The sequence below is a fragment of the Oncorhynchus mykiss genome, chromosome 28 (assembly GCF_013265735.2).
Source record: "Oncorhynchus mykiss isolate Arlee chromosome 28, USDA_OmykA_1.1, whole genome shotgun sequence".
Taxonomy (NCBI): domain Eukaryota; kingdom Metazoa; phylum Chordata; class Actinopteri; order Salmoniformes; family Salmonidae; genus Oncorhynchus; species Oncorhynchus mykiss.
The window spans coordinates 9347773-9370962 of NC_048592.1; the positions used below are offsets into that span (position 1 = coordinate 9347773).

Here is a 23190-nt window from a genome sequence, read left to right on the forward strand (position 1 = left end):
ATGGGTTGATCAGTGATCTACCAGAGGACGGGACAGTAGAACCCAGGGAACTATTCAAAGTCTTGAAAAGGTTTCAGATTTTGCTTGCGAGCATGTTTTTATCGATATGAACTTGGTTTTGTTGACCGACTGAATGAGAATGTGCATGTACAAAAAGTTTTATGTTTACTCTGTAAATCCAGCCACACTTTGATTGAACAGACCCTAACTGTTCCGTTTTAAAAATCATGGAGGACCAGAAGGGGAAATTGATTGTCCCCCAAAAACAACTCTCCAACATGACCATACTTTGTTTTATTTGTTAAATACGTTATATTGAGATGTAGGTATGTCTATGCTGTAGATCACATTGAGACACTTTGTGATTGAATAGTGACCAGAACTGTAAGAGCAAGAACACGTACTGAAAAAAACATACATAAAACATACATAAATGCACAATCACTGAAATGTCCTGCGTTTCTATCATTATTGGTTTGAATGCAATGCCGTACATTGGAAGGTTTGTTTTGCTGTGGTAATACATGGAAGCAAAGTATATGGTATAAACGGGTTAAATATGTATCTTGGAGGTGAGAGAACTTTCCCCAAAAGACATGTACAGGAATCGATCTACGTACACGGTATGACGGTGGCGAGAACGCTGCTCATTGGTTGAACCGGGACCCTGTGCGCCTGACAGTTCGGCTGCAGACAGCCTGTCAAACCCAGCTCATAGGTAATGTAGGCTCAACGGTTACGGGACTGATCGAATCGGGCGGTACCGAAGGAATTATTATCCAGCACAACGATACAGCATTTGTTTCACCATGGACTCATTCAGACGGTTTCAGGATGACGACTATAAAAACTGGATTAAAACGACCATGGGTCTGAATTGTCTTAAAACGCGACTAGGAGGATTCCTGGAACACGAAACCGAAACGTACCACGATCACCTCCGAAACAAAGTGAACGCAAACAAAGGCGATCTATGTAAAACACAATGTAACCTGAAGAAATGGATGCCCAGGCCTAAGCAGGTGATTAAAATATGTGAGTTAAAATGTAACTCGCACGATATCTGAGTTTCCGTCCCTAATATGTTCTGCCCATGCACGGATGTCATAGGCTACAACTGTTGTTTTATGGAATTACTTTTGTGATTGTAATATAAAACAAACCGTTTGAATTCGAGAACCAAATTCGTATTATTGCAAACCAAAATAATCATATTGAGGGCAAAACATTAACCCAAAAGTATTGAGAGGAAAAATCAATAATATTGCAAGAAACTATTTTTTTAAAGGCAAGAACAAGTGACTTGCAAATTAATGGATTTTTTTCTTCTTCAGTAAGCACGTTTCCATCCACAGTTTGTATGGAGTGAAGTATAAAATACATCGCACAGTTGTGATAGAAACAGGAAGTTTCGGTACAATTTTATAAATGCCGACAGAAAACGTGTTTGTTCGACATGGTGGGATCGCTGTTGGTAAAATTAATTATGCGAGAAATGGCGGTGGAAACGCCTTTATGCGTAAATGTTGAAATAATAGCCATCCTACTGAAGTAAACGTGGAGTCACGTGATGATATGTCGTGTGGTCCTTCCACTACGACTCGGGGAAACTACAGTTTATTAGGCTACAGATGAAAATGTAATGATCTTCACAGGGTGGTGAAAGTGCTCGGTGATCGTGATGCGTATTTCAAATATATATCGAGGGTTCGATTCTGGTGACTTGACGATCGATGCTTGACTGCCTTTTGACAAAAACACATATTCTCGGGTTTATCCATAATAATCTCACTGATCAACCCATGACCCCTGATCCCTAACCCCCTGTAGACTAGTCTACCCGGGGTTGCCATGTCTGCGGCTTTCTGTAAATTGTTGTAACCTGTTGCTGCAGATTATCAGGCAGTGAGCAGACTGTTACTGAGTGAGTGGTGGGGATGGCTGGAAGGGTGTGTGTGTGTAATTTAGAGCACTGGTTGAGAGCGCTGCTGCTGAGTCATTGAGACGGCAGCACGCACACGTCGTGACAACGTTTTACCAGTTGTAGGTAGGCTATTTAGATTGTCATTATGGAGACACCTATTTACAACCCTTTTCCATAAAACCTATTAATGCGCTATAACTGATATAACCCCGACAACGACTGGAATACGACTTTAGGCTCACTAGTATGCTGTAGATAAATTCGCTCAGAGGTGGTTTAAAGTAAACTGCATTTGAAAGTCGACTTTTCTTATGGAAAACTTTATCAAGCAAAGGGTTTTACGCATGCTTAGTTCTTGGGTCTCGAGCACTTGAAATGGAATTTATAGATGCTTCTGTTACGGGAATAAGTCCACAATAAACCTGACATTAAATTTGGAGAATGATACATTTGCATTTGTTGGCCGTCATGTAGTCTATTCATTTCTATGCAATTGTAGGCTACTGTAGCTTACCGTTTGATACACTATACACATAAAAGTATTTATAGTATGTGGACACCCCTTCAAATGAGTGGATTTGGCTATTTCAGCCACACCCGTTGCTGACAGGTGTATAAAATCGAGCACACAGCCATGCAATCTCCATAGACAAACATTGGCAGTATAATAGCCTTACTGAAGAGCTCAGTGACTTCCAATGTGGCACTGTCATAGGATGCCACCTTTCCAACAAGTCAGTTCGTCACATTTCTGCCCAGCTAGAGCTGCCCCGGGCAACTGTAAGTGCTGTTATTGTGAAGTGGAAACATCTAGGAGCAACAACGGTGCTGGGAGCGCGTAGCACATAAAAATGGTCAGTCCTCAGTTGCAACACTTACTACAGAGTTCCAAACTGCCTCTGGAAACAACATCAGCACAAAAACTGTTAGTCGGGAGCTTCATGAAGTGGGTTTCCATGGCTGAGCAGCCTCACACAAGCCTACGATCACCATGCGCAAGCTAAGCTTTGGCTGGAGTGGTGTAAAGCTCGCTGCCATTGGACTCGGGCAGTGGAAACGTGTTCTCTGGAGGGATGAATCATGCTTCACTATCTGGCAGTCCCACAAATGAATCAGGGTTTGGCGTAAGCCAGGAGAACAATACCTGTCTGACTGCATAGTGCCATCTGTAAAGTTTTGTGGAGGAGGAATAATGTTGTGGGGCTGTTTTTCATGGTTTGGGCTGGGCCTCTTAGTTCCAGTGAAGGGAAATCTTAACGCTAAAGAATAAATTGACATTCTAGACGATTCTGTACTTCCAACTTTGTGGCAACAGTTTGGGGAAGGTCCTTTCCTGTTTCAGCATAACAATGCCCCTGTGCACAAAGCGAGGTCCATACTGAAATGGTTCGTCGATCTGTGTGGAAGAACTTGACTGGCCTTCAGAGCTCTAACCTCAACCCCATCGAACAACTTTGGGATAAATTGGAACGCTGAATGCCAGCCAGGCCTAATCGCCCAACATCAGTGCCCGACCTCACACATGTTCTTGTGGCTGAATGGAAGCAAGTCCCCGCTGCAATGTTCCAACATCTAATGGAATGTATTTCCGGAAGAGTGGAGGCTGTTATAGCAGCAATGGGGGCACAAACTCCATATTGATGCCCATGATTTTGGAATGAGATGTTCAACGCGATATCACTGAAGTCATTGCAAATCAATTTGTGCCACTTGTGTAGTCTACCTGGAGCTGGCAAACAGATTTTAACAAATGGCCTATAACTTCAATTTGTTATTGTAGCCTTGTGTAATTAGGCAATTATTAATGGCCGTGTTAGGATAATTCAATTAGAAATTATCAATTGTTATCATGGTGACAGCTCTATCGCAAATGTATCATTCACCACATTTAATGTCAGTTTCATTGTGGACTTCGGCATGTTGGCCTATCAGGGCCTATAAGGCTACCTGCATCTCGCTCAGCAAGTTGAATTGCAATTATAAACCCAGATTTTAGTCAGTAGCCTATGCCTATTGAAATAACGAGTCAATCTCACAAACAGGCCATTTTATAACGGTTTGTAGTCTTAACATCTAACACAATGGCACAATTGCCAGAAAATAGCCTAGCATTCTTTTTTGAAGTTCGTTCAAGTGTTTCTTTTTTCAGAGATTTCGAGATCCTCTGTCCAACTTTCATCCCTCTAACTCTCCTGTCGGATTTATCAAGTTATGTGCAAAAGGGATTTAATTACAATTATAAACTGAATGCTGATTGGTTGAAAGCTGTGGTATATCAGACAGTGTACCACGGTATGACAAAAAAAAAATTATGCTGTTCTAAATATGTTTAACCAGTTTATAATAGCAATAAGGCACTTCAGGAGTTTGTGGTAAATGGCCATTATACTACGGCTAAGGGCTGTGTCCTAAGAACAGCCCTTAGTCGTGAAATATTGGCAATGTACCTCACCTCCTCGGGTCTTATTGCTTAATCATAGCAGTCAAAACAAGTTAAATCGACATCCATTGATGGAAAATGATCTGGCAGATTTAATAAGGGCGAATTAGCCTTTCTCTTGCGACATATTCTTAAACTCACAATAGCTATTATTTTGATGGAAAACTGAAGTTTGCTTCTTAGCTTACATCGTTACAAATTCCGCAGATATTCCTTCTTAATTCGCTCTAACATTATAGAAAAAGGGTTTATTGGATAAATGTGGCAACTGTTCTTCTGCTGCGAAAAAAAAGAAACATTTTTGGGCTAGTTTTCAGGCCTGGTAAGTGGGTTGAGGTGTCATTGGGCTAGAAATTTGAACTTGACCTGGCAACCCTGAGCCTATCCTACTCATAGCCTACTCGCCCTGTATCTGCCAGCTGTTGGCTAGAGCACATGTGCTAAAACCAGACTAGGCACATTTGCTATTTAATTTTTGTGAAAAACTATGGGTAGAGTAGAAAATACAATGGAAACACACTGAACTTTATATTTTTATTCAGTACATGAAAACTTGAGGGAAAAGGTCAGCCTCACCCAGTGATCCAGTTTGTTTACATCCAAGGCTATGTAGACCTCGGTATGTTAGATATAGCTACCATGCAACCCAGATAACTTGCTAGATACTTGTTTGTTACTCTATAAAGTAGCTTGATTGCTAATTCCAGAATTCAGGGGATACAATACACATCTAAATGATCTTCAGTCCCTAACTATGTTAGGTAGCTAACAGGTTAAGAAGCTAGCTAGCAAGTTGATTCACACATGACTGGTCATTTGTAGGTAGCTGCAGTGCAACAAGACCAAAGTCAAAACCAACTTTTTCTAAACACCTCAATCTACACGTATATGGCCAGTGACGATTATGTACTAGTCATAGTAATAAACATAATTGTCACGTATACTCCCTCTCCGGCCTCTAGATCATCAGGCTGCTGATTATCCCGCACACCTGTCACCGTTGTCAAGCGCACCCGCGCCTCATGACACTCACCTGGACTCCATCACATCCTTGATTAGCTTCCCTATATCTGCCACTCCCCTTGGTTCTCTCCTCGGGTGTTATCGACTCTGTTTCCACGTCGGCGCGTTTTGTGTTTCGCGGTTATTGTTTTGTTTACTTATTGAAACACACACTCCCTGTACTTGCTTCCCGACTCAGCGCACTCGTTACAAGAATCTTTGAGTTAGTCCTTGGCGAGACAGTTGACAAAGCTGTTACTTGACTCAATACTGTTAAAGCTGCAAGACATGGGCATTACCACAGAGTTTTTCTTGACTAATGTCGACTGGAAAATCAGATGCATAAAGCAGATAAGTGTTTAATTACAGTAGTTGATTGATTTGTCATGTCCACGCCGCCGCAATCAGTCTGCACAATTAACCATCACAAATGATTTTATTAAGGACATACCCCTTACTGTACATTTAGACCTGTGATAGACACATTGTCCTTAGAAGAATGTTCAAGAAATGTACAATTTCCACAAAGTGTTCAACTCGTTTTCCTTGATAAATGGTTTCCAACATATGATTGGCAGAACTTAACTAAAGAGCAAGAACATCTCTGCATTGTAATTGTATTTGCAGGATACCTTATTGAACATGTGGCTGGTAACAAATTGGTACTGTAAACTGGACTGAACACAGTTTAGCGATTAAGTCTGCCCTACTCATTCTCATCTGTACAGTTAGAAGTGTTTGTAGTATTGTTGGGAACGAAGTGATGTTCCTCTTCGGCTTCTCCCAGCTACGGAGGCAGATCATCAGCCAAACTACCTGTGGAAAAGGAACAGGAATTAAGCAAAAAGGTTAACATGGGTGGAAACTTAAACACAGATTCTCAATGTACAACTAACGCACAAGTCATAATTCAATTTTAAAAACTTTATTTATTTATTATTGTTCACGGTAACTGTACGCTCCGGTTTTGTCAATGTTGTCACAACCAGCTATATATTCATTACGTTTACTCAAGTATGGTCTGATTGTAGTTCAGTTGGGTGTTATAGCACAGGTAGGGATGACAATTTAAACACTGCTGCCCTTCAGGGCCAGGAATGAGGAACATTGAACTCGTGCACACTTTGGTAGAAAGGGTGAAGAATCAGGACACAAGCCGACCCTCTCCCCTTAAGCCGAAGTACGCATTCATACAATCTCCCTCTTGGCCGAAGCCCTTTACACTCGTACCCGTATGTATACGGGTTGAAAATGGCAGATATGGACATTGATAAGCACGTAAATTGGAAGGCAGTGGCTGTACAGTAACATGCTACACAAGACGTCAGAGCTCAAGGGCCTCCAGTTCATAGAGCTGTATTGGGTTTTGAATGAAAGCCGTTAGGAACTTGAGCAGCACGCACAGCCCCCAAAAAAGGTTGCCCCATTCCTCCCGCTAATTGGCCAACTTTTGCAAATGATTTTGTGTGTCTGAGTGAGGGAAATGCCTTAAGTTACGAGGACTCTATGGATTTTGAAAGATGTGACGTTGAGGATTTATAATAAATACCACTTTGATGTCATACGAGCAAGTCAAACAACCGGTGAATCCAAATGTACACTTCACATTTCCACATCATAAACCTCATGTCATGTACAGTGTCAGTGTTTATCATCACTATGTTTGATGTACAGTTACAAGATGACATGATGTCATACCCTGGGGTTGTCCTGAACACAATGAGCCTATGCTTGCTGTGTTGTGAAGAACATTTACAGTGGACCACACATCTGAATGCACTCACGACTTCATTCCATGCGCACCAAAATTACCATCTGCTTCTCTGAATTGCCTAGTGAAAGCCTAACACTGTAAGTCATGTTGGCAATAGAACCCCACATTTTCCAACAATATTCTTGTCATGTCACTGAATGTATTTAGAGTATTTTCAGATTTTGATACAAAAAAAAAAGGTACAGTAAGTGTAAAATGCACGTAAAGTCTTGGATTCAGTCTTGTCAGGTGAAGCGTCATGTCCTCACCTTTAGTCCAATCATTTCCCCATGATCTCCAGACGGTTCCCTTTGAGTTGCTACCATGGTAATGCTTTGCTTATCTTATTTCTCATGTAATAAACATTTAAATGTAGCCCTATCTATGTAGGCCAATTCCCACGAGTGTAAGGGGTTAAAGGAATGAACTGGCGGTGTAAGGAATATGACGGAACTCCACTCAACCATGGTTGTAGCAATCCATTGCCTTAAATCCATGAAAGGGAGTTAACAAGTAAATGCCATTTGAAGAAGGGGGTTTAGGGCACCAAGTAATTTTTCAGCCACGTTGGTGCCACTACAGCCCTTGCTCCCCGTGAGAGAGCATCCTGACCGTGCAGCTTAGAAGGGCTGTTTCTTCCAGAAGCTGGCCAGCAGCATCTGGAAGACAGGAGGGGGCCGTCTGCTGGAGGAACTGCTGGGTTTGCCTGCACACAGCAATGACTTTAGCCAGCTGAACCTCTCCCTTCTCATACTTTCCTAAGGGTTGGAACACAAAATGGATTAGTTGGAAAGCACTAGGGGCAACAGTGGAGCTGAGTAGTGGGCACATGAAAATAAATTCATTAAAAAATCCTACAATGTGATTTTCGGGATTTTTTCTCCCATTTTGTCTGTCATAGTTGAAGTGTACCTATGATGAAAACTACAGGCCTCTCTCAGCTTTTTAAGTGGGAGAACTTGCACAATTGGTGGCTGACTAAATACTATTTTGCCCCACTGTACCTCCTCCCTCTAAACCCGCCTACCCGGAATGAACATGCCAAAACTTTGCAAACCCAAAAAAGGCAGTGAAGAAAAGGGCCGGATAATGTAACCAAATAGAGTTAAAAAATTGCAGTCAGAGGTGTTTAATCGCAATTGCGTAATCATTGAAAATGTTTCCCAGATGATATATATTTTTTAATTAATTTACAATTAGTTTTTACCTTTCAAAATGATTTTCTTGCAATACTATCTATTTTGCTCTCAATACTTTTGGGTTAATGTTTGCGTTCAATATTATTATTTGTGTTTGCAATAAAGAAAAAAAATTCTCGAATTGGAAAGGTTATCTTGATGTTAAAAACACAAAAGTAATTCTATGGTTGTTCCTGTGTAAGGTTCCTCAAGTGTGTGAAGTGTGCGTGCCATGGAGAGATGAGATCTGGGCCAACCATTCATGTAAAGGCGGACAGGTCTACTGGAATAACTCCAAGCCGTACCTGTGGCCTACGAAGAAATGGGAGGTTGCCAAGGTAAAGTACCAACATCTGGAGTAATGCTCTTCCTGTATTTATCATAAGTGTGTTACATCCTGCCTTGGTAGTTGGTATATCATTGTGTGTGTGTGTGTGTGTTTAGGTCTACATGCCCCGTGGAAATATAGACCACACCACTGTGGACCAATTTGACATCTCGGCCTTCCTCAATCTCATGTCCCAATGCAGCTACTTTGCCAAGTTTGTGAAGTCCAAAACTCTTATCACACAGGTAAACTTTCTCACACTCACAAATGTGCACATTTACCTGTGTATAAGTATGACGGTGTGTATGTGTGCAGGTGACCAACGTGAGGAACCAGGTGATGCACTCGGCTGACTTCCGGGTGGAGAAGAGGGAGTTAGAATCCTACCTAGGGCGAATCAAAGACCTGGGCCAGGCTCTGAAAACACACTACCCCAAATTCAGTGAGCTGACAGAGGAGATCGAACAGGTGTGTGTGTGGGTGTGCTATTACAGTGCCTTGTGAAAATATTCGGCCCCCTTGAACTTTGCGACCTTTTGCCACATTTCAGGCTTCAAACATAAAGATATAAAACTGTATTTTTTTGTGAAGAATCAACAACAAGTGGGACACAATCATGAAGTGGAACGACATTTATTGGATATTTCAAACTTTTTTAACAAATCAAAAACTGAAAAATTGGGCGTGCGAAATTATTCAGCCCCCTTAAGTTAATACTTTGTAGCGCCACCTTTTGCTGCGATTACAGCTGTAAGTCGCTTGGGGTATGTCTCTATCAGTTTTGCACATTGAGAGACTGAAATGTTTTCCCATTCCTCCTTGCAAAACAGCTCGAGCTCAGTGAGGTTGGATGGAGAGCATTTGTGAACAGCAGTTTTCAGTTCTTTCCACAGATTCTCGATTGGATTCAGGTCTGGACTTTGACTTGGCCATTCTACCACCTGGATATGTTTATTTTTGAACCATTCCATTGTAGATTTTGCTTTATGTTTTGGATCATTGTCTGGTTGGAAGACCAATCTCCGTCCCAGTCTCAGGTCTTTTGCAGACTCCATCAGGTTTTCTTCCAGAATGGTCCTGTATTTGGCTCCATCCATCTTCCCATCAATTTTAACCATCTTCCCTGTCCCTGCTGAAGAAAAGCAGGCCCAAACCATGATGCTGCCACCACCATGTTTGACAGTGGGGATGGTGTGTTCAGCTGTGTTGCTTTTACGCCAAACATAACGTTTTTCATTGTTGCCAAAAAGTTCAATTTTGGTTTCATCTGACCAGAGCACCTTCTTCCACATGTTTGGTGTGTCTCCCAGGTGGCTTGTGGCAAACTTTAAACAACACTTTTTATGGATATCTTTAAGAAATGGCTTTCTTCTTGCCACTCTTCCATAAAGGCCAGATTTGTGCAATATACGACTGATTGTTGTCCTATGGACAGAGTCTCCCACCTCAGCTGTAGATCTCTGCAGTTCATCCAGAGTGATCATGGGCCTCTTGGCTGCATCTCTGATCAGTCTTCTCCTTGTATGAGCTGAAAGTTTAGAGGGACGGCCAGGTCTTGGTAGATTTGCAGTGGTCTGATACTCCTTCCATTTCAATATTATCGCTTGCACAGTGCTCCTTGGGATGTTTAAAGCTTGGGAAATCTTTTTGTATCCAAATCCGGCTTTAAACTTCTTCACAACAGTATCTCGGACCTGCCTGGTGTGTTCCTTGTTCTTCATGATGCTCTCTGCGCTTTTAACGGACCTCTGAGACTATCACAGTGCAGGTGCATTTATACGGAGACTTGATTACACACAGGTGGATTGTATTTATCATCATTAGTCATTTAGGTCAACATTGGATCATTCAGAGATCCTCACTGAACTTCTGGAGAGAGTTTGCTGCACTGAAAGTAAAGGGGCTGAATAATTTTGCACGCCCAATTTTTAAGTTTTTGATTTGTTAAAAAAGTTTGAAATATCCAATAAATGTCGTTCCACTTCATGATTGTGTCCCACTTGTTGTTGATTCTTCACAAAAAAATACAGTTTTATATCTTTATGTTTGAAGCCTGAAATGTGGCAAAAGGTCGCAAAGTTCAAGGGGGCCGAATACTTTCGCAAGGCACTGTAAGTCCATACCTCACTTTTACATTGGGAACCTGACCGGTATCTTTGTCCCAGCTCCAGAATACAGACTTCAGTTTTATCATGAGCTGTGTTGGGAAGAAGATTGCACTTGCGGCAGAGCATTCTGAGAGCATGCTGAAACTCCAGAACTTTCTGAGTCTGGAACAACAGATACTGAAGGAAAAGTTGGAGTGTCTGTCCCAACGCTATGAAGAGGACAGAGAGACAGCCCTTACTGTAAGACACACACAAACACACACACGTCATGTTATTCTATCCTCGTGGGGACCTACACCCCTAACTTTAACCCATAACCCTAAACCTAACTTATAACTCTAAACCTAACCCTAATTCTAACTCTAAACCTAATTCGAACTCTAATTGTAACCCTAAGCTTAAAATAGCCTTTGTCCTCATGGGGACCTGGGAAATGTAAGTCCCCTCACACTCACACAAACACACACACACACACACACACACACACACACACACACACACAGACATCCTCACTGTAAGGCACCTCAAATGTTTGTGTGTGTGTGTGTACCCCTAGCTGGAGGAGTTGCAGTGTGTGAGGGTGTTTCTGGAGGGGAACAATGACCTGCAGAAGAGCCTGGCGCCACAGTGGGAGAGACTGACAGAGGTGCAGGAAAGAGTGGACACACTCACCGTCAGAGTGGACACACTGGAGATGAACACACGCACACACGGTGAGTGAGGAAGAGGAACATAGAGAGAGAGATGGATTCAACCCCACTCAGAGCATTTGTTTTCCAGAGAGAGAGCAGGGATGTATTCATTAGTCAAATTCCATTGCAAAGTTTTGTCTGTTGCAAAAAGATTTAACGTAAACCGTTTACACTAAGAAACAAACAAGCAAACAGAGTAAACGGAACCAAACGGGAAGGGACCTACCTTAATTTGTCCAATAGAAACGCTCATTTTTCATTTGGAGTAAACGGTTTCCATTGCAAAAATTTTGTAACAGACTAAACGTTTTGCAACAGAATACAACTAATGAATACACCCCAGGTAGAGAGAGAGACCGAGAGAGAGAGATAGTAGAGTGACAGATAATGGAGTTACTGAGGAATCCAGCCCTACTCAGAGAGAGAGACTTGAGGGTTAAAATTACTTAAAAGATTCACATTTTTATTTAACCTTTATTTAACTAGGCAGTTAACAACACATTTTTATTTACAATGACGGCCTTCCCCGGCCAAACCCTAACCCGACGACGATGGGCAATTGTGTGCCGCCGGTTGTGATACAGCCTGGAATCGAACCAGGGTCTGTAGTGACGCCTCTAGCACTGAGATGCAGTGCCTTAGACGGCAAATTAATCTAGTGTACAACTTTAAGTGTTCACCACATTTACATAATTTCATACAGACAGACTTTACCATGAACAGAGGAAAAATATTGACCTATGGCAGCTGTGTGTTTTTCAGATCCTGAGTTCAGTACTGACATCCTCAAATATAAGAACCATCTGTATGAAGAGGCCAGGAGGCAAGGGTGGCCTGAGCCTGTCTTCTCAGAGATAAAGGAAGCCCTCGGTAGGTCAGAACCTTATCCCTAGCTTTGGGCCTGGAGTTCTTCCTTAACATGCCCAAAATGTCGCCCATAACGGTCATCCAGACTATCCTGGCAACGTTACATGGTCAGGAAAAACTCCTGGCCCTTAACCAATTCTGTGGTGTAAAGAAGATGTCTTATGGTGGGTTATGCTGGGTTGTTTTATGATATTAAATGTAATAGCTTTATAATATCAGGAAACAGCTCTATAAAAATGTGTTGATTGTAAATAAATGATGTATTATTATGTGAAAACGTTGGAGATGCATGCAGCTGTGTCTCTGTGAAGACTGACCCTCTGGCTTCTCCCAAAATGGGTTTGTCCAGGTTACAGGGGTCGTGTGCAGGTGAGAGGTCAGACATTTGAAGGTGTTCAGGTGTGCCCAAAGTCGAAGACAGCGCACCAGGAAGTGGCTAAACTGGCCCTGAGCCAGCTAGCCAAGGACAGTGCTAGCCTGAGTGAGCTAGCCAATGACACAGAGGAGGGAGAGGCATCCAGTAGCCAGACGGACCAACCACAAAGCCTCTCATGCACAGGTGCTGTATTCCTCAGCCAATCAAATGTATGGTATGAGTAAAAAATATTGTGTCAATAGTATCTGTTAAAACATAATATCATCATGTTTTGTTTCTCAAATGACCAATAGTCCTAAATTGGTATCAGTGTCTGATTGATTAACCTCTACCATGTAACTCTGTCTTTAGGCCCCATGTTCTTTGGTAGTGTCACTGTGGTCCTTAAAACTGACATCACCTCTGGAGAGGGGCATTCTGGAATGACAGAGGCTGTTCAGTCTGCCTACAAGAAACTAGCTCTCCTGTTGGATCTACCAGAATCAGGTTAAAGACCCCTACAGTACAGTACAGTAATGTACATCTACCTTTTCTGTTTTCACTTATGTCCATCAAAATGCTTGTGGTCATGGAAACTCTTCTCTTGTACCTCAGCTTCCTCCTATAAGGATGTGGTCCTGAAGCACTGTCATACGCGGGATGTCCCACCCCCAGAGGAGGCTGTCCAATCTGATGCAGAGGAGAAGACGTACCAATGCACTCTTCAATTCACTGGACCAATCACCTTCTATGTCCCAGGTAACACCACATTCAGTAGGCCGTATGGATACTTTACAATGTTATGTTTCATGATGTATTGAATGTAAATATATTGTGTGTATGTCAAATGTATATAGATATATACTGTAAGTATTATATAATGTTTAAAATATGTTTTCTGGTTCACTCCAGAGGGTTCCAGCAAAAAGAAACAGGCATGTCAGCAGGCAGCTAAAGTGGCCCTCCAGCGGCTGTCCGGAGTCCTCGGCAGTAAGGAAGTGGTGGGAGGGAACTACGTGAGCACCCTGAAAGAGCTGCTGGAGGCTCAGACCCCACAACTGGACAAGCCTGCGTATGATGTCACAGACAGAGGAAGGGGAGCGGGGGAGGTCACTGAGAGGGGGGGGGGAGTGGAGGAACGTGGAGGGGTGACAAGTGGGGGGGGGATCGGCAAGAAGGAGAAAGGAGTGGGGTCAAGCGAAGGTGAGGGCTGCCCTCACCTCCCACCAGCTCCCATGATACATAGCGTGCAGCCCCCCGAGAGTCAGGTGGTCCCAGTGTCACTAATGGAAACCTTGGTTACTATGGACCCCATGGCTACCACAGTCACCATGGTTGCCATGCATACCACAGCCCCCATAAATACCACAATTACCATGGAGACCCAGGGGGGAGGGGCCTCAGAGTCAGACCCCAACCAAGCCACACCCACCCTCCCAGAGGAGAGCAGCGTCTCTTCAGGTACACAGAATCGAAATTAAAACTCACAGCTTTATTGTCCAGTTCATATTAACAGACAACAATGTACCTAGAAGAAACAAGAACAAAAAATAAGACAACAGTCAACACTGTTAAAAGAACACACTTTAAAAGAAGTGTGAAATTGAAGTCAATGAAAACGAGAACGTATGAAAAAGGTGAGGTCCTTTTATCTGTCCTCCATTGTTCAGATGGCCGGGGGTTCGTTATGTGTGTGGCGGTACGTGTGCAGAAGGACCTCGACCCACACGAGGCCTCCTCTCGAGAGGAGGCGCTACAGGCAGCCTACTGCAGTCTGCTCCAGGGCCTGTCCCTGGGTCCGCCGCCTACAGCAGGTACACTACACACTTTAGATACGGGGGGGACAACTTCATCCTACTTAATTGGTTAGTGGGTGTTGTTGTGACTCAGCCTGAACTCAGTGCTGCCCTTGCAGGTGGTGAGAAGCAGAGTGTGTTGGAGTTCTTCAGACGGACAAAGTGTGACCCCCCAGTGGAGGACTGTGTAACAACTATGGAGGGAAAGCACAGATGCGCTCTAAGAATCGTAGGCGAGCTCACCTTCCACAGCACAGGTAAAAAATATACAGTGCCTTGCGAAAGTATTCGCCCCCCTTGAACTTTGCGACCTTTTGCCACATTTCAGGCTTCAAACATAAAGATATAAAACTGTATTTTTTTGTGAAGAATCAACAACAAGTGGGACACAATCATGAAGTGGAACGACATTTATTGGATATTTCAAACTTTTTTAACAAATCAAAAACTGAAAAATTGGGCGTGCAAAATTATTCAGCCCCTTTACTTTCAGTGCAGCAAACTCTCTCCAGAAGTTCAGTGAGGATCTCTGAATGATCCAATGTTGACCTAAATTACTAATGATGATAAATACAATCCACCTGTGTGTAATCAAGTCTCCGTATAAATGCACCTGCACTGTGATAGTCTCAGAGGTCCGTTAAAAGCGCAGAGAGCATCATGAAGAACAAGGAACACACCAGGCAGGTCCGATATACTGTTGTGAAGAGGTTTAAAGCCGGATTTGGATACAAAAAGACTTCCCAAGCTTTAAACATCCCAAGGAGCACTGTGCAAGCGATAATATTGAAATGGAAGTAGTATCAGACCACTGCAAATCTACCAAGACCTGGCCGTCCCTCTAAACTTTCAGCTCATACAAGGAGAAGACTGATCAGAGATGCAGCCAAGAGGCCCATGATCACTCTGGATGAACTGCAGAGATCTACAGCTGAGGTGGGAGACTCTGTCCATAGGACAACAATCAGTCATATATTGCACAAATCTGGCCTTTATGGAAGAGTGGCAAGAAGAAAGCCATTTCTTAAAGATATCCATAAAAAGTGTCGTTTAAAGTTTGCCACAAGCCACCTGGGAGACACACCAAACATGTGGAAGAAGGTGCTCTGGTCAGATGAAACCAAAATTGAACTTTTTGGCAACAATGCAAAACGTTATGTTTGGCGTAAAATCAACACAGCTGAACACACCATCCCCACTGTCAAACATGGTGGTGGCAGCATCATGGTTTGGGCCTGCTTTTCTTCAGCAGGGACAGGGAAGATGGTTAAAATTGATGGGAAGATGGATGGAGCCAAATACAGGACCATTCTGGAAGAAAACCTGATGGAGTCTACAAAAGACCTGAGACTGGGACGGAGATTTGTCTTCCAACAAGACAATGATCCAAACATAAAGCAAAATCTACAATGGAATGGTTCAAAAATAAACATATCCAGGTGTTAGAATGGCCAAGTCAAAGTCCAGAACTGAATCCAATCGGGAATCTGTGGAAAGAACTGAAAACTGCTGTTCACAAATGCTCTCCATCCAACCTCACTGAGCTCGAGCTGTTTTGCAAGGAGGAATGGGAAAAAATTCAGTCTCTCGATGTGCAAAACTGATAGAGACATACTTATAGCTGTAATCGCAGCAAAAGGTGGCGCTACAAAGTATTAACTTAAGGGGGCTGAATAATTTTGCACGCCCAATTTTTCAGTTTTTGATTTGTTAAAAAGGTTTGAAATATCCAATAAATGTCGTTCCACTTCATGATTGTGTCCCACTTGTTGTTGATTCTTCACAAAAAAATACAGTTTTATATCTTTATGTTTGAAGCCTGAAATGTGGCAAAAGGTCGCAAAGTTCAAGGGGGCCGAATACTTTCGCAAGGCACTGTATATATACACAAATGTCATCACAATGGCACATTTGATGAGAGGTAAACATTGGTTATAAAGGGTAATTGCAGTTTTTCCAGGACATGAAATAATCGATGTCTCACAATCACCTGTAACCCCCTCACCTCTCTCTCTGTCTCTCTAAGAGGCGGCCCCCAAAAAGCAGCAGGCAGAGCATTGCGCCGCTAAGGAGGCCCTGAGGCGTCTGAATGGGGTCCTGAGTGGGGTTTTGGGCGGAGACATTGGCAGAGCGGGTCCAAACTACAAGGGTAAACTCCAGGAGTTGCTGGTCAAGCATGGAGGAGGAGCCAAGCCAGAGTACAAAAATACTGAGGCTAACAAGATCAGAACAGGAGCCGGTTAGTCTGGACCTCTTTCTATCTCCCCATAGCTGCAGGTCAGGTGATGGGAAACTGCTGCTGCTGGCTCTAAAAACTAACACAGCACTTATTCCATTATTAATACATTATCTTCTCTCTGTATCTTTCTCTATGTCTATGTCTGTCGCTCTCTCTCTCTCCTGACTTCTATCTATCTCATGCTCTCTCTCCCCACAGCTGCAAGTCAGATGACCGGGGAAACTGCTGCTGTTGGCACTACTCTACAGGGTGACAAGTTGTCAGTTACCACGGAGACGACACCTGACGATTCCGGCCCGCCTCCGTCTAAGAGATCTGCAGGGGGAGAGATGGAAGGTGACTGTCCTCTCTTTGTTACTCTGCTCAAAAAACTGGAAAATGTCCTTTTTCAAGGAAAAGAATCAGAACCAGGAACGAAACTGGTCTATACTGTTCCGGAACAGAACCGTTATTTTAAAAGCAACCGTTTTAATAGCGTTCTTTTATATTCCAGACCAAAAAATGTTCAGTCCCACAAAGAAAGCAACAAAGCACCTACGCAAAGCACTCCCTCTGTCATTCAGAAACTTCTTCCAGTGTCTGCCTGCCAGCTGAACATCTTTGTGTGTGTGTGTGTGTGTGTGTGTGGGCTACCTGCCCTTCCCCCTCCGAAGAATAGCTGTAGCCTACTGACGTTACAAGCATGATTCAGAAGATGGAGAGAGAGATTTTGAATTAGTGAAGAATGGATTAACTTCTTGGGGATACTATAGTTATCACATTTCACATTGTATTTATTAACTACAAAAATACCTTATTTTTAAAAATTCTGGTGACGGTCTGCACACACAAGCATGTCAGCTAGCTATCTCCGGTCCAACGTTAAGCCAACTCTGAAGTTAAAGGACATTCAAAGTTCCTCCATAGAAGCCACTTCTCCGTAGGTGTAATACCGCGGGCCTAATTCAGATAATGCATGTTATATCAAGATGCCCAGCGCTTCAAGGCAAGCCTCCTCCTCCACCCTCACCCGCTCTCTCCCCACTCGGAAAATGTCAATTGCATCTCACGGCCCTAGACTTGTCTTTCCATCACACACGTAAATAACTCACTGTACTATAGCTTGCCCGCCCCATAGCAAGCTGCTATATCCGCACTGCATGATTGGTGAAGTCATTTAATGTCGAGCTAAATGTAAAAAAAAATTTGTTTTTTAAATAGAGATTTAAAAAGAAACCGAAAGGAACAATATTAGCCAGTACTTTTTGGGGGTCCGAACCAGTTCAGAACTGTATTTATCTGGTCGGAAAAGTGGGACGGAACAAAGAAAATGGTGGTTCAAAATGAAACGATTGGAAAATAATTGAGGTCCCTACCCCTGGACCTACCCTCTTTCTGAATCATTCTAAGCCTCAATATCAGTCAATTAGCAGTAACCTTTTACTCAGTATCTTTTACTTAACGCGTGTGTGTGTGTGTGTTTCAGAAATCCGGCGGTGTCTGGCACTGTGGAGTCTGCAGCCCCCGTGTGTGGTGTGTGAGAATGTGTCTGTGGAGCAGTTGTGTGAGTGGACGGTGGAGGTCCGACTAGACCGTCACGCCTTCCGGAACCAGACCCTGTTCAGCTCTAAGAAAGAGGCTATCCGCTGGTCCTGCCACAGCCTGGGTACAGCAGGGGATATCTTCCAGCCTGGCACCGGTGAGCAGTCAATCAGTCATTCAATCAATTAATCAGCCAGAGCTGAGCCACAGATCGTTATTTTAAAAAAAATGTTTCAAACACCACTCCTCAGGAAATGGTTACACTACATAATACCCATCTCACCATCCTCCTTATCTTCCTCCTCTCCCGTCTTCACACCCCTTCTCTCTCTCTCTCTCTCGCTCTTCCTCTCCTCCCGTCTCTCGCTCTCTCTCTCTCTCTCTCTCTCTCGCTCTTCCTCTCCTCCCGTCTCTCTCTCTCCTTCTCTCTGTAGACGAGAGTAAGTCCACGGCGGTGGTGAAGACTTTTTTCCTGCAGCGGTCGTTCCCGTTGCCTGTGGAGGAAGTAGCAGAACCAGAGAAGGGCAGGTTCTGCTGCAATCTCAAAGACATCACCTGTGTCTTCACTTACCGTGGAGAGGGTATATAAAGACCATGATTAGTAGGAATGGATTTATTTATCACATACCGTGCATTCGGAAAGTATTCAGACCCCTTCCCTTTTTTCCAACATTTTGTTACGTTACAGCCTTATTCTAAAAAGGATTCAATCAAATAAAATCCTCAATCTCCACACAATACCCCACAATGACGAAGCTAAAACAGGCTTGTAGAAATGTTTGCTAATTGAATTTAAAAATAAAAAACAGAAATACCTTATTTACATAAGTATTCAGACCCTTTGCTATGACACTCGAAATTGAGCTCAGTTGCATCCTGTTTCCATTGATCATCCTTGAGATGTTTCTACAACTTGATTGTAGTCCACCTTGTAAATTCAATTGATGGGACATAATTTGGAACACCTGTCTATATAAGGTCCCACAGTTTTGCATGTCAGAGCAAAAACCAGGTCATGAGGTCGAAGGAATTGTCCCTAGAGCTCCGAGACCGTGTTGTGTCGAGGCACAGATCTGGGGAAGGGTACCAAAAAATTACATTGAAGGTCCCCAAGAACACAGTGGCCTCCATCATTCTTAAATGGCAGAAGTTTGGAACCACCAAGACTCTTCCTTGAGCTGGCCGCCCAGCCAAACTGAGCAATCGGGGGAGAAGGGCCTTGGTCAGTGAAGTGACCAAGAACCCAATGGTCACTCTGAAAGTGTTCCAGAGTTCCTCTGTGGAGATGGGAGAACCTTCCAGAAGGACAACCATCTCTGCAGCACCACCAATCAGACCTTTATGGTAGAGTTGCCAGATGGAAGCCACTCCTCAGTAAAAGGCACATGGCAGCCCGCTTGGAGTTTGCCAAAAGGCACCTAAAGGACACTCAGACCATGAGAAACAAGATTCTCTGGTCTGATGAAACCAAGATTGAAGACTTTGTCCTGAATGCCCATGCGTCATATCTGGAGGAAACCTGGCACCATCCCTTTGGTGAAGCATGGAGGTGGCAGCATCATGCTGTGGGGATGTTTTTCAGCGGCAGGGACTGGGAAACCAGTTAGGATCGAGGGAAAGATAAACGGAGTAAAGTACAGAGAGATCCTTGAAAACCTTCTCCAGAGTGCTCAGGAAGGTTCCCCTTCCAACAGGACAATGACCCTAAGCAGACAGCCAAGACAACACAGGAGTGGCTTCTGTACAAGTCTCTGTATGTCCTTAAGTGGCCCAGCCAGAGCCCGGACTTGAACCCGATCGAACATCTCTGGAGAAACGTGAAAATAGCTGTGCAGTGACGCTCCCCATCCAACCTGACAGCGCTTGAGAGGATCTGCGGAGAAGAATGGGAGAAACTCTCCAAATACAGGTGGGCCAAGTTGTAGCGTCATACCCAAGAAGACTCAAGGCTGTAATCTCTGGAAAAGGTGCTTTAAAGTACTGAGTAAAGGTTCTGAATACTTATGTAAATGTCATATTTCCATTTTATTTTATACATATTTAAATATTTCTGTAAACCTGTTTTTGCTTTGTCATTATGGGGTATTGTGGGTAGATTGATGAGGGGAAAAAATATTCAATCCATTTTAGGACATCACGTAATAACGTGGGGAAAAAATCAAGGGGTCTGAATACTTTCCGAATGCACTGTATGAGAGCGTAGTGCAGGATAATGCTAGTAAATGAATGTACTGAGTGAACTGTATCACATTGCTAAAGGCAGATTTGATTGACAGGTTCCAGTGAGGCTGCAGCATGTCAGTCGGCCTACCAGAGGGCGCTGTCTCGTCTTGCTCCTTTCATTGGCTACTGTGGTCCTGTGGCCCCACCCAGCAGCACTGCGGATGCGAAGCAAAGGCTCAGCACTCTGTTGGAGGGGACAGCCCTTACATCTGTGAAGTCCGCCCTTTCAGAAACTCAGTACAGAATCTCCGCCCAGCTTAGGTTCTCGGGGTAAAGACTGATAACAATCTATATAAGTTTCCTTTCTAAATATCAATACATTTGAATAGTCCCTCAGTGTTTTGTTTTTTTACATGTTGAAAATGTGTATTTTGAGTGAACTCTCTCTTTACCACACAATTATATAATGGACTTGTTTGTAGTGAGTAGGAGTAACTGCCTGATGGTGGTGCATGATTGTGATCGCGATTGGCAGGTACAGCATGGAGACTGAAGGACAGGACAGTAGGAAAGCTACCAGAGCCCAACTCAGCCAGCGCTTACTGGGCCTACTTGGGGAGGATGAGATGGGTCAGTACCTCACACACACAAACACACACACACACACACACACACACACATACGTTGATATTGTGAATCCCTCCACAGACTCCACAGCCTCGGTGAGGAACGTTCTAGATGAGTGGTTTGCGAAGAAAGGTCTGGAGAAACCTGGATTTGAGTACACTAATGACAAGTTTGGGACAAAAGTCACCTTCTCTGCCCCTCTCATCTGCTCCTACAAAGGTAGGCTTCTGACACACTCACACATTTACGTTTCAGTGATTTAGCAGATGCTCTTATCCAGAGGGACTTACAGTAGTAAATGCATATATTTTCATACTGGTCCCCTGTAGGGGACACACACACTCTCGCTCTCAGGCTATTTTCTGATTGGCTGTTTTCTCTGTCCTTCTGAAGAGTGGCAAGCCAGCCTGGAGAAAGCGAAGAAGAAATTAATCGATGAACTGCAGAGGCGGGTCAAATACTTTTGTGACGGAAGCACCAACTGAGGGCCCACTGACCAATCATAAAACATAGTTTTACTTACCCGTGGCTCCTGCATGAAATGACAAAATGTCCTCTATTTCCCAGTCTGGATCTCTCTCTTCCAAGTTTTCCCTCATTCTTTTCCTCTGTGTTTCATCCGGCTAGTGGTGTTGTTGACAGATGTGTCTGTCTGTAATAGTATGGCTTTAATACTATATATAATTCACTCTTTGGTATGCACTGTTTTTACCACCAGGGTCCTGATATGAAATGATCCGACATTTAGCAGCTCTTTTATTTTTGTACTCTGTCTAGTAACATAATGAATGTACTTTTGTGCAACCCAGATGTATTACATTTTAATCTGTAACAATTACCGAAGTATTTTAACACTAAATGAAAAGGCTCTGATAATAAAAAAATACCATCCACTACTTTGAATGATGTACTTAAATGACTGGTCTTACTGGTGTGAACAGGGGTTAATGGGGAACACTGGTGTAACCGTTCCGCTGTCACTGGCCAAAGTATTTTGTATGGTTGGCTGAGTGTGAGTAATGTCGGGCGAATTGTGTGGAATCCTGGAGTGGGTTGGTTGAAACATTATCACCAGCATGCTGAGGTTTCAGCCCCAATATAACAACTCTAATGTCGTTGGTCTCAACATCTGATGAAGAGAGTCTGACGACTAGTCAATAAACATATATTTTTTAAATGGCATCACTTCGTCTTCATTTACCTTTCCCTCTTAACTTTACATTGCCTAAATCATTTTTTGACTAATGTTAAAAGTCATGATGGTCGATGCTTTCATTTAATACTTCCCCCAGTGGGCACCAGAGCTCCTCTTAACCACACTACCACAGGAAACATTGGTGTGTGCGTTGAATGAGGGTATAGAGCCAGAAACCACTTCCAAACACATTGCATGGCCAAGACAGTCTCTCCGTACCACATCCTGAAAGAAATAACTCAACTCTTTGCAACAAGAGTTGTTTCGGTCGCTCTCTCCCTGTAGCTCTGGTACCTGTGTGTTGGTGCTTGATTAGCCTCATCCCAATTTAGACACTCCTAGACAGGAGGCCAGTGGAGTCAGGTGTCAGGAATACCGTTCTGCTATTTATTGTTATTTCTGCACCAGCACCTAATAATGTGACTGTCTGTGAACATATTATTACACATACCATCTGACGCCAGGCCGGCGGTGCTACTGCACTCTGACCTGGGTGTGTTGACATCCTGTTCAGGCTGACAGTCCGTTTCCCATGAGATGCACACAGAGAGAGGGAAGGGTGTGTGTGTGTGGGGATGAAGTGAAGTGGATATATATTATGTGTCTGGTGGTGGATGGGTAGGGAGACCATAGTAGCGTGGCTATATTCTCATACCAAGGTTGAGAGAGAATTAAGTCAAATAAGAACATGGATCTTAAATATTCCTGAAAGGCAACTCCTCTCCCTTTTTTATAAATAGATACTCACCTGGCTGTGATGTGTGTAGTGGTCCTAGGTGTGTGTACTACTAGACAGCCACTTTAGGCTCTTGAGACCTATACATTTGACACATCCCCAACCCCCACCACCCCTAAACAGATGCTTGAGCTGCGGTAGGCCCATCTCTCGCATAGCATCTGAATGCGTCGGATCTGTTTCTCTTTCCAAAACCACTTGTGTGTCTCTCTTTGGTCAGCCGCTGCTATGTCCCAAGCCTATAGCGCACTGAGCACCTCGCTCCG

At 43.5% G+C, this 23190-nt stretch overlaps 1 protein-coding gene across 2 annotated transcripts; it reads left to right on the forward strand.

Moving 5' to 3' along the window:
• The first annotated feature begins 651 nt into the window (after nt 1-651).
• Nucleotides 652-21899, forward strand: si:ch211-91p5.3. Of its 2 annotated transcripts, none has more exons than XM_036966383.1 (21): nt 652-1035; nt 8501-8635; nt 8742-8870; nt 8941-9093; nt 10791-10973; nt 11290-11446; nt 12188-12295; nt 12642-12851; nt 13020-13154; nt 13263-13406; nt 13560-14108; nt 14318-14461; nt 14563-14700; nt 16470-16682; nt 16881-17018; nt 18148-18360; nt 18638-18784; nt 20480-20696; nt 20902-20996; nt 21075-21212; nt 21387-21899. In XM_036966383.1, the coding sequence occupies exons 3-21, from the start codon at nt 8748-8750 to the stop codon at nt 21476-21478; spliced, it is 3297 nt and encodes a 1098-aa protein (XP_036822278.1). In that variant the 5' UTR covers nt 652-1035; nt 8501-8635; nt 8742-8747; the 3' UTR covers nt 21479-21899. The 2 variants fall into 2 exon arrangements, with proteins under 2 accessions (XP_036822278.1, XP_036822277.1); XM_036966382.1 differs by having other exon boundaries at nt 653-1022.
• The last annotated feature ends 1291 nt before the right edge of the window (nt 21900-23190 follow it).

Excerpts from the sequence above, each read along its gene's own strand:
- si:ch211-91p5.3 (XM_036966382.1), top strand. The coding sequence starts at position 810 with ATGGACTCATTCAGACGGTTTCAGGATGACGACTATAAAAACTGGATT. Across the intron at positions 11,447-12,187 it reads GATGAACACACGCACACACG|ATCCTGAGTTCAGTACTGAC; the intron begins GTGAGTGAGGAA and ends TGTGTTTTTCAG. Across the intron at positions 14,462-14,562 it reads GGGTCCGCCGCCTACAGCAG|GTGGTGAGAAGCAGAGTGTG; the intron begins GTACACTACACA and ends CTGCCCTTGCAG.